The 12157-nt window shown below is 46.0% G+C and overlaps 1 protein-coding gene across 1 annotated transcript in view; it reads right to left on the bottom strand.

The window, feature by feature from the left end:
- Gtf2i (general transcription factor IIi) overlaps nucleotides 1–12157 on the bottom strand; it is an 83125-nt gene that overhangs the window by 63114 nt on the left and 7854 nt on the right. Inside the window, exons 2-3 of the mRNA XM_050166150.1 lie at nucleotides 1702–1805; nucleotides 568–706 (exon numbers count right to left, since the gene is read on the bottom strand). Of these exons, the coding sequence (XP_050022107.1) occupies nucleotides 568–706; nucleotides 1702–1800 (238 nt within the window). The 5' untranslated portion in view covers nucleotides 1801–1805. The remainder of the gene's footprint in view (nucleotides 1–567; nucleotides 707–1701; nucleotides 1806–12157) is intronic.

Genomic DNA, 12157 nt, shown 5'->3' with positions numbered 1-12157 from the left:
GGAAGGCTTGGAGGCTGCTGCCTAAACAGGACCAGGAGGGGGAAGGAGAGACCAAGAAGCCCTATAAAAAAAACCCAAGGCAGTGTCTGTCCCTTAATAGGCCCAGAGTTGCAGGCTTCCCCAAGCCTCGATCTCTGCAGTTTGGCCTTTTGTCTTCCAGAGTTGTTCAGCTTTGCCCACTCTTACAGCAAATGCACTCAGCAACCCCGCAGACCATGCCTTCTACATGACTTGTCAGGGACTTGTCTTGAACCACGCCTACAAACACATCAGAGGGTCTTCTGTCTTTTTCTGGCATAACTCACTCTTAGAAAGTTTGAGATGTCTTATCTATAAATAATTATACTTAAAATTTACAAACGCAAGATAAAAACACTCCACTTGCCAGGCAGTGGTGGTGCGTGCCTTTAATCCCAGCACTCAGGATTAAAGACGGAACTTGCCCTGTGGATCAGAGGCCAGCCTGATCTACAGAGCAAGTTCCAGGAATGGCTCCATAGCTACTGAGAAACGGTGTCTCGAAAAAAAAACAAAAACAAAAAAAAAAAAAAAACCAACTCCACTTACAATATTTTACAAAATCTTTTTGGAAATCTTTTCTGGTATTGACAAAAGCGCGTCCTCTTTCAGTTCCAACAACAAACACATCCGTCTCATACACGGCGATGCAGGCCACCTCAGCCTTGGACTTGGCCAACTCTTTACACTGCAACAGAAACAGCCAGAGTTATATTACATGTAGCTATTTAAAAGCACCATTTCTTTCTAGATAAATCTAAAACTCTAACACTTAAACCATCTTAATATTGTGAATTAGAGGCCAGCATGGTACACAAAGCAAGTTCCAGGACCATGAGAACTGTTACACAGAGAGAAATCCTATCTCAAAACCAAACAAGCAAACAAACAAAGAATATGAATGAGAGCAGAAAATATTTGAGTGTTTAAGTCCAATTCCTCAAGAAACTAGCTTACATTTGTAGACCTGAACTTTGGAGGCCTGAGGGAGGCAGGGTCCAGAGGGTCAGTCCCACTACATCGGGAAGGACAGTGAGGTGATGTTAGGTGAGTAGGGGCTGGAGAATTAGATTAGTGTCACCATCCTGAGAGGAGCTCTCAAGCCACTCATAATGGCAACAATGCAATTCCACTCTCAAGGTTTTTTTTTTCTTCTGCTTCTTTGGAGTTCTTCTTGGTATACTGAAACAGGACTCCTTATATAGCCCAAACTATGCCAGAACACAAGATCCTCCTGCCTCAGTTTCCAAAACACGAGGGTTCCACTCAGATTCTGATTGGCTTTCTTAAAGCTACTCCAGTAAGATTAAGGATTTTTAAGAACCCGAGGGCGGGGATGTGTAGGGCACAAGGCTGGAGCCATGCCTAGTTTGAGCCCCAGCTCAAAAAGGTTCTAAAACATCAATAAAATGACTTGAAAGCTCAAATCTTGGAGTGAGAGGATGTGGCTCAGCTGCTAAAGTGCTTGCCTTCTACAATCCTAGAAACTGGGACAAAATGATCAAAAATTGCAAGGTCAGCTGGCCTAAAGAGGCCTGGGGTACAGAAGAGTGCTGGCCTAGCATAGACAAGGACCTAGGTTTAAACTCCAGCACCGCAATAATTAACTAATTAGTTAGTTTCATAGAAGCCCAACCCTCTTCCACTCTGAGCAGAACGCTGGCAGAACTACCGGTGTCTCACCATGGACTCCAGGGCAGACATGAGGAACGTCACCACCATCCTGCTTTCCGAGGACTCCTCGTCTTCAGCAGGCAGTGTGGACATCGCTACTTGGGCCATGATTCCTGCGCAAGAAGCACATAAGAAAGTGAACGTGGGAAGGCATCCCCAGGGATCTGTCACAGCCCGTGTCACTTACAGCTTCATGTTTGCCCAAACTCTTCTCCTTTAAGGTAGGATACGTTTAACTTTCCATAACGTGTCATTTCCACAAAATTACCTTAGATCACACCCCAACCAAACCCAGGCAGGGAGAGCAGGCACACTTCATGATCCAATCCAGAGGAGAGCAACCGACTCTCCCCGTGTGCGGGGATAGGAGGAGCAGGTGGCGGTAATGAGGCTGCCGGGTACCGGGTAGCACCTACAGCTCTCAGACACACTCTTGGTCTACAGTGTCAGCAAATAGGCTCAGTTAGCCAGGCGGCAGTGGTGCGCGCCTTCAATCCCAGTACTCGGGAGGCAGAGGCAGGAGGATCTCTGTGAGTTCAATGCCAGCCTGATCTAGAAAAACCATGTCTCAAAAAAAAAAAAAAAAACATAAAATAGATGTCAAAAGGATTAGAACCCTTGGAATTGCTGGGCAATGGTGGCACACACCTTTAATCCCAACACCCAGGGGGTAGAGGCACGTGGATCTCTGTGAGTCTGAGGCCAGCCCGCTCTACAGGACAAGTTCCAAGAAGGCCAAGGGGACATACAGAAACCATCTCGAAAGACCAAAAAACAAACAAACAACAACAACAAAACCAAAGAGATTTATGCAATTCAGCCATTCCACATCTGGAACTGTAAGCTTACATCATTTTTTGTTTTTTCCAAGAATGCTCTTTGTAGACCGGGCTGGCCTTGAACTCACTGAGATCCACCTGCCTCTGCCTTCAGAGTGCTGGAATTAAAGGTGTGTGCCACCACCTGGCACACTCCTAACAGTCTAACAGTGGCAATGCTCCAAAGCTAGCCGTGTGTGAACTGACAGAATGTGAGCTACGCGCACAGAGCACTGGTCTTTAAAAGAAGGTGACAGAGAGCTGGAGAGATGACTCAGACGTTAAGAATGCTGATTGCTCTTCCAGAGGTCCTGAGTTCAATTCCCAGCAACTACATGGTAGCTCACAACCATCTACAGTGAGATCTGGTGCCCTCTTCTGGCCTGCAGGCATACATGGAGGCAGAACACTGTGTACATAATAAATAAAATCTTTACAAAAAAAAAGGCGATGGGACCAGAGGTGCAGCTCAGATGCTCAAGTCCTTGCTTGGGCTTCACCCCCAGTGCCGTGCACAGGAGCAGGAGGATCGGGAGTTCAATGTCATAGTAAATTATGGACATGGTAAATTAGGGCCTGCCTGGGCTAATGACCCTGTCTCAAAAACAAAAGAAAGAAAATTCTGACGTATAGTAGTTTAGATGAGAATGGCCCCCATAGGCTCATCTATTTGAATGCTTGGTCCGTAATTGCTGGAACTGTTTGAGAAGGATTAGAAGGTGTAGCCTTGTTGGAGGAGGTGTCATTAGGAGTAGGCTTTGAGAGAGACTTCACAAGGAAGTTGTCTCGGTGCTTTCCACAGCAGTGGGAAAGTAACTAAGACATGATTCTTGCTCAGCACAGAGGAACCTTGAGAGAGTACTGCAAGTGAAGTAAGTCAGGCACGAACAGCAAGCGCTACGGGGCCTAGAAGAGTCAAATCGTGAGACAGAAGTAGAATGGAGGCAAGTGGGGACAGAGGGGAGACATTGAAAAGAGTAAACTTAACTCAGGCGCCATTGTGAAGTCTGGTCCTACACAATGTGAACAGTTAATGCCAGGGAGCCAACACTCGGAGAACAGCCAAGGTGAACTTTTATGACGCTACCTTGACAAAGTCAATTCAGAAGCAACAACAAAGACACCACAGACACTCCATCAGCACGTGGCGGGGACAAAAGACAATCTGAGGTAAAATTTAAACCAAATGCTCTAAAATTGATTTTCTATAAATAGTATGCAAATTGCATGCCTATTAACATTACCCTTTTCAACTTACATAGGTTCTATTTTAAGCAACAATTTTTATCATAAGGCGAGCTTAAGGAAGGATGACTGAAATATTACATCATTCTAAAGCCGCCCTATGCATGTGGCTGTGCTGCAGCTGAGAAGCCCCTGCGCAAGGCCTACAGCACCACTTTGCAGGAGGCGCAGAAGAATCCTCCCTCGCTCCTAGAGGAAGACTGATTCCTGCTAGCAAAGGCTGGGGTCTGACTGTGCCTGCCTTGACCTCGGGTACCACCAAGCACTCACTTCTACCCACTCAGGAGAAAGGCTTTGTACTGAAAACCAATGCACCTCCAGCCCCACCTCACATTTGCAAACACACACAAGCAACCCTGTCTGGAAAACCAAGGCCCCCATGGCGACTGGGGCAGGAGATGGAGCCACAAGCCAGCAAAGAGCACACAGGAAAGCCTGCACTGAACTCTTTTGTCCAGATAAACCTGTGTAAATATGGGCTAGACAGAGGCAGGATAAATAATCGTTTTTCCATAATCGCAAATATTCACTTAAAATATATGTCATTATTTCTGAAAGCTCACATTCTTTCTTCTAAAGCTCACTTCCCAGCAATCAATCAATCAATGAATAAATGAGATGTTCTCATCTTACACACGCAGGGCTCTGTCAAAGCCATGTGGTCCCGACTGGAATCAGAACAAGAAACTAACTAGGATGACGTTTTATCTACTGCTGGCTTCAGGACTCACTTGCCATAAACCTGCCCTAAAGTCACCTTGATGTGCTTTAAGAAACCGGGGAACCTTTAATGCCAGCACTCAGGAAGCAAAGGCAGGCAGATCCCTGGGAGTGAGATCCAGGCCAGCCAGGCTTCACACTGTCACAACTAAAAAAGGGAGACATGAGCAAAACATGTTACATGTGAGACAAGCAAGCATGAAATTCTCAAATAAAGGACTGTATTTACTTTTCATGTAATAGAAGACAAACGCCGCCCCCATCACAGCCCAGTGCCACCCACCCCTGCTGCTAACTTCATTACTGGAACTACTGGGGGCGGGGGGGGGGGGGCAACAGAACCCTGGAAGGGAAGGTGCTGTGGAGCTGACTCAGGCAGGAGTCCAGCTGGGCTTGAGGACAGGGAAGACTTTTGTCAGGGGCTCTATTACCTCACTGACCTGATTTTTGTTGCCCCAAGAGGCAATTTCCTGAGCAGTCTTCATATGCCGGCCATTTACAGAGGCCCTCACCTGGTGACTGTGTCCTCCCCTCCTTTTCTCAGAAACTGCAGAGTCCGGGATGGTACCAGGTGTGTCTTCTATAAACAAAGGGGCTGGCTGAGCCTTCATCATTCCTTTCAGTGTGAGTCCCTAGGTTCCATCCCAGGGCCATCAGAAAGGGGGAAATGAACTCAAGAGAGACGGCAGAGACAGAACATCAGATATCAGACCTCCACTTCCTGGAGGGGTCACTGGCTCCTCAGGGTGTGTGCATCTCCCACACTGCAGAGGAGGGTGTGGGAAGAAGACAAGCAACCATCCCAGGCAGAGAGCCAACCCAGAGTGTCCCTCCAGTGTGGGAGCCAGCACCACACGCAGCTAGTTCTATTTAAGCTAAGATGAAAGTAAATTAAAAGTTCCGTTCCTCGGGACCACTAGCCACAGCTCAAGCACAGAAGAGCTATCTGCGCCTAGATACAGCGTTCTCATCACTACACAAAGTCCTGCTGGAAGGCTAAGAGACCTAGCTGTATAGAACACATTCGCTTCCATCCTCACAGCCCCTGGAGGCACTGTGGGGGTAGCTGCAGCAACAGGAGTTAGGCAAAGGTTGAAAAACAAAGATGCTCAGCCAGTAAACGAGTCTCTCATCTCAGCAACAATGTTCTCCACAGGTTTAGTGACACAGAACACCCACAGAAAAAGATGGAAATGGACAGGCTGTCTGAGAAGAGACCACAAATAAAGCTTCAAGTCATGTGTCAGAGGAAAGTGACAAACCACCAAAGCCTAAAGGGCTGGGGACGGAGCGCGGAGCAACGCAGGGTGGTGACCTCATCTCAGGGGTTAGTGGGTGTCCACATTCTACCTACGGGCACAGCAGTCTAACAAACTGCATGGAGTTCCCAACATCTTAGTAAAAGCACTTTGACTTTTCTATTTCAACATATTTTAAAGATTCTATTTTTTAGAGAGAGAATGTGTGCACGTACGGTTTCTCTTTGTATGTATCTGTACCTGTTAGAGTGCCTGAGGAGTCCAAGAAGATGGAGTTCCTGGCAGGTGTGAGCCACCCAATAAGGTTCTCTGTAAACAGAGTAGCTAGCCCTCCTAACCACTGAGTGACATCTCTGGCCCCTAACTGAACAGTTCTAAAATTCTCAGGACCGAAACAAACAGTACGGGAATCTTCATAGCTGGTATGTGATCATCATACCAGGAACATACAAACGCACTAACTCCACCAGACTTAACAATGCTGATGGGAGTCGAGTGGCTTACTAAAGCATCTTCCCCCAGACCCTGTGCCCATCGTAAACATGATGCTGTGCAATGCCCAGTGGTGGTTATACTATCTGTACAAACTGCCAATCATTCCCAACTCTTGTTCTTTGAATTTTGGAAAATGTTATGGTGATATTAACACCTTTGCTGTTTGGCTCTGGGTTTTGTTTTTATATTCATTTGTTTGCTCAGTATAGGGTAGGGGTGTGCCACCATGGATAGGTGGAGGTCAGGGGATAAACTAGTCAACTGTTTTCTCCTCCCACCATGTGGGTCCCAGGGATCAGACTCCAGTTACCAGGCTTGGTGGCAGGTGCCTTTACCTGCTGAGCCATCGTGCTGACTTAATTCTGAGTGTTTTTATTCTATTAATTACTTGTGTTTTACCCGTATATATATATGTATGTTCCTGTGGTAATCAGAAGAAAGGTCACATCCCCTGGAACTACGGTTATAGTTGGGTGTGAGCTCCCATGTGGTGCTGGAAATCAAACCTGAGTCTTCAGAACAGCTACCAGTACTCTTAACCACTGAGGCATCTCTCTAGCCCATAATTCTAATTTTTTTAAATTCAGCATTACTTTTGTTTGAAGTGATTTGATATCTGCTTAAAACACTGACATATTTACTTATGCTTATTCTTGCGTCTCAAATATCCCCCCTGCCTGACATCAATCCTACAGAATTTCCTTCCACTGACAAACTGGTTTTGTTTGCTAAAACTTCTTTCTTCTTGAGGGCATTTTTACTGCAATGGAAACTCGGCCTAGTAGTGACTTCCGTCTGCACACTGCGGCCATTTCACCTCTTTGGGAGTCGTCATATTTTATCTTCCACTGCTGCCCCCAGAAGTCATCTGCAGCGTCCTCTGAAGACGGTCCCCAGGCGTCTAAAGCCCTGCATGTTTCTGCGGTGTTGTCTTTGCTCTCTGCAGTGTCACCATGTGTGTAGGGCACATTTTCTCCCATTATTACTTGCAGGGCTTAAGTACGGGCTAGTGTCTGGTTGGAGGAGACCTGGCTGCCACCTCTTCAGACCCTGCCACACTCCATCTCCCATAAAGACCCAGCTCCAGCTGGGCACCGGGGCACCGTGGCTCACACCTCAAACCACACACACAGGAGGCAGAGGTCAGCCCAGGCCACACGGTGAGACCCTGCCCTCCCCCCCCCCCACAAAAGGCTCAATTTCACCGAATGTTAGCTTTACCCGAGGTCTCTGACCATCCTGTCACAGTTCATCTTTCCTCTCTAGCTGAACTACGTTTCTTCTAGCTCACCCTCCATTCACAATTCCTTTGTCACAGTTATGGTCTCCTACCCCTAAAAACATGTTTTATTTGTTCAAACCTAAAAGGACAGTCACAAGTTTCTGGTAACTAAAAGATCTCTCCATTTTTGGTCTGTTATTTCTAGTGGTTCTTGCTCATATTTCCTGTATTCATGTACTTGTTTAATCTAATTTTTATCTTTATGTGCTGATTGCCTTGGATTTTTTAATGCTCTCTATAATTTGAAGTCTGGGGCACCCACAAACAAGGATCCTCCATTGCCCTTACCTACTCCCATCTCACCTGAGGGGTGTTCTGTCTAAACAACGAGCTCAATGCATGTGCTGATCTGAACTTCTTACCCCAAAGCGCTTTCCAAATAAGAGCATGGTAGGCAGTTGTATTTCTATTCCAGGGCCTCTGACTTCCCTTGAATGTCTGTCCTGTGCGGGAGAATGGGGTCGGAAATGCACCCCACCACCAAGCTCTGCCTCTCTTCCACTTCTCTCCAGAGGCCACTCTATGGGAACAATTTCTTAGGCTTTTTGAAAAAGCTTAGATTTTTATTATGTGTATGAGTGTTTTGCATGTATGTATGTATGTATGTATGTATGTATTATGTATGTATGTGTACCACATGCCCATGGAGTCAGAGGAAGACATCAGATTCCCTAGAACTGGAGTTTCAATTGTTAGCCAAAACATAGGTGCTGGGAATCAAACCTAGGTCTTCTAGAAAAACAAGTGTTCTTAGGCACTGAGCCAACTCTCCAGCCCTGTTGTAAATACTTTTATTGCTAGATAACAGTATGAATTATTAGGCAGATCTTAGATAGTGAGGTTACAAATTCCCAACTCAAGCCAACTTAAGTGTAAAAGCAGTTTTATTACTTAATTTAGTTAGTATCTCAAAGTTCCATGGATTCCACGTACAGCTAAGTTCAAGAACACAAAACATATTGTCTGTCTTCACCATTCCCACACAAGCAAGAGCCTCATGTAACAAACTTGCCAATACTTCTACTGTGATCCCAAGGCAAAAACAAGGTGTTTGTTAGTCCAGAGCCTAGGCTGGGCCATTTTGAGTGGCTAGCCACAGAACAAGGATTACCCAGGACGGGCTTAGTCAGCACCAGCGTGCTGCAAATCAGACAGGTCTCACAAAGCAAGGCCAGCAGGAGCATCATGGGAAAGGGATGGAAAAGCAGGCCAGGTACACAGAAGACATCCTCCTCCTTCATCATCGCCATCGGAGACAGGGCAAAACCCTGCAGATCCTGGTTTGTTCCTGTTCACACGCACCTAGGGCAAAGTTTCATTGCGAAGGAGATCCTCTCTACGTACTGACCCTCAGGCCACTGTTATGGAAATGAAGACTGGCCTGAGGTGGCTGGCACCCCGCTCTTTGGCCAATTTTCACCATTGAACACAAAACACAGCCAATGTCTGGGCTGCTGCCACCTCTGCAGTGGCTTTTGGGTTCTGTAGTCCCAACTAGCTGCAGAATCTGTGCAGCCAGCCCTGAGTGGGGTGATAGGCACCTGGCCTGTTACCACAGCCGTGCGTGCACCCACGTCCAGGGTTGAGTTTTCCACACCCAGGCTCAGTGCCTTCTCCACCTGCACCAGGCACCTGTCTCACACTGTGACCATGACATTAGCGTTCTGGAGAACCACACACGGTGTTGATTTCCCTCCCCTTCTTCACCAACTAAACTGTCAGATTCACCATCTGGTCTGACTAGCCAGGACTTTCACCTGCTCACTTAGCAGAGGCCCCTTGAAGCTCCTCTAGCACATCCAAGCAGCCAGTAGTACTCTTGAGCTTTGGGGCCATTGTCAAAGCACACAAAGTTATGTGGGGGGGGGGGGGGGGGGGGGGGGGGGGGGGGGGGGGGGGGGGGGGGGGGGGGGGGGGGGGGGGCAGGATTGGAGACCAGGGCAGCTAAGCAAGCACTGGCCACAGACAGAGAGGATCCCCGTCCAGCCTATTGGAGGCCACATCCTGCTACTGCAGGCCAAGCATCCTAGAAACTACCCACTGCTTGTTCCTGGCTTTTCCCACCCAGCAAACCCAAACTCCACAAGGCCAGGAGAGAAGTAATGAGGCCACATGCCGCAGTGCCCCAACCTTCTTTACCACTTACTCTCCGACCTTGGGCTTTGCATTATCGATTGCTTTATTCCCTCTTCACCTCCCTGCTATGGCTTCTTGGAGTTGCTGCTGTCTCACAGCCCCAGATGGCGACTGTCTAACAGATGAGGTGCCTTCCCTCAGCTCTGAAAACAGACACCAACCATTCTCTCAGCGCTGTTGGAGATCAGTATCAGGGATCAGGTTGGTCTGTGTCCTCAGAGTTCTGATCTGGTGCACCTCAAAACAAGCCAGTAATTAATTCCATGTTATTTTTTTCTGACTATATTTTTGCTTTTATTGATCCTTGGTGTTAATATCAGTAGCACCAAAAAGGGAAAGAGAATTTTTATAATGAACCAAAGGAAGAGAGCTTTTGAAGACTTTCACATGTTATCATCATTCTAACAGAAACAGATGGGGAGTGGAGGCTCAAGGGTTAATAGCACTGAGAGCAAGGTGGCGGCACATGCCTCTAATCCCAGCACTCAGGAGACAGAGGCTGGCAGGTTGTTAGGATTCTGAGGCTAGTCTGGTCTACATACCTTGTCTCAAATATATATATATATATATATATATATATACACACACACACATATATATATACATACATACATATAAAATAAACTCATTTAAGTCACTAAAACTTACAACAAAATTAAAAGGCTAAAAGAGACAAAAAATCTCATGAATAATTTGAACTACCACTTAATTAGAAAGAAAAATGGGATCTTCAATCTCAAGAAATTTCTAATTTTTTTTCTTGGTGTCAGATCCCCTGGAGCTGGAGTTGCAGACAGTTCTGAGCAGCTATGTGGAAGCTGGGATCCCAGGTCCTCTGGAAAAGCAGCCAGTGCTCCTTACCACTGAGTCATTTCTTCAGCCCCGAAACTTTTAATTTTTATAAAATTCAAAATGGTTAGTACTCAAAAAAGTTAAAATCCATCTTCTAAAATGTCACTGTTCTAAAACGATACCTAAACACAAAGATTAATAGTTAGGTCTGGTGATATCCTAGCAAGTTCAGCCACACTGCAGTGTGTGGGGTTCTCAATCATGAAATATCATACTCCAGCAATCCGTCAGCTGCCAAGCCTTCCTCCCCATAACATCAAGGGTGTGTGGTAGACACCCCTTGTTCTGTCTACAGTTACCAGGCACTGACCCAAAAGCAGCTGCTCATCACAACCCCAAACACCAACAAACACAGAGCACAGTTTAGAAACAAACTTCCATTTGATCTATGTCCACATGGTAATTTTTATTCAACTTGTGTTCATAAATTTGTATTTTTAGATGTGCTTAAGGTAGTTTATTGGTACTATTGGTTTATCTTGGAATCTTGACTTTTATTATAAAAGGCTGACATTTGCTTGATACAATTGGTAACCATGCTTTTCCCTGTAATTAAGAACAGCGGCAGGGATATGGTGTGGCTCAATGACATAGCACTTAGGTCAGTGACAAAGCCCTGGGTTCCATCCCCAGCGCCCTAGAAAGGAAAAACATAGGAGTTAAACTACAGGCTTGGACAAGCAGAATCTGCCTGCTTCTGTTTTGCTTTGCAATGCTAGGAATCACACTTGAGTGCCCACATGAAAGGCAGGTGCTCTGCCACCAGGCTACAGGCCAGCCCAGAACTCTGGCGAGAGGAATCCAGATCACCCAACTGACCAGCCACCTTCAGTTTCCCATGATCTTTCAGACCCTGTACACTGTAAACTTATTGCCATAATCCCATTATCTACACCATTTATTTCAGAAAAAGATTTAAGACTTAAGACAACACTATAATAATATTTAAATCCATGCACTGATCTCTTCCATTCTCCTCAAAAATTTCAGCCTCTAATAAAAAAAAAAAAACAGAATGGCTTAATTAAAAAGAAAGGAAAAAAAACTCAATTTTTTTGGTCCCCAAGTACTGTCCCTTCACCAAGTAAAACAGAAGAGCCTCCGCCTCAACCAAGTAAGACAATACTGACTTCAGACAAGAGGACTTCTCCCAACAGAGCTCAAAGAAAACTCACCATGACATCCAGCTCTAAACACTTCGCCTGGGTCAAGTCACAAGGAAGAAATGGACAAATCCAAGTTGACACAGATCCTGAAAAATGACTCTTATGGTCTTCAGAAGGTCAAAGATTGGAGATGTGGGTCAGTCAACAGAAAGCTTAGCTAGTGTAAGGGAGGCCCTGGGTTCGATCCCTCCCAACCCCATAAACTGAGGTAGTTAGTACACGCTTGTAATACCAATTCTTTGAGGGGTAAGGGACCAGAAATTCCCTAACTATGCATGAAGTTCCATCCATTGAACTGCACAAGATCATGTCTTTAAAAAAAAAATAGATAGACAGACAGACAGGTAAATAGAAGGGGCACAGAACTCCAAAGCCAGAATTGGGAAGGCACTGTGGTAACTTGGGGGTGCTAAAGCAGGAGGTGGCAGGGAGTCTGAGAACAGCTACAAAGTGACTTCTAGCTCAGACTACGATAAGAACCTATCTTTTAAA

The sequence above is a fragment of the Alexandromys fortis genome, unplaced genomic scaffold (assembly GCF_014885135.2).
Source record: "Alexandromys fortis isolate MF-2015 unplaced genomic scaffold, M_Fortis_MF-2015_v1.1 scaffold_151, whole genome shotgun sequence".
Lineage (NCBI taxonomy): Eukaryota > Metazoa > Chordata > Mammalia > Rodentia > Cricetidae > Alexandromys > Alexandromys fortis.
The sequence above is the reverse complement of the archived record's forward strand: the minus strand, read 5'-3'. Positions and strand labels throughout refer to the sequence as shown.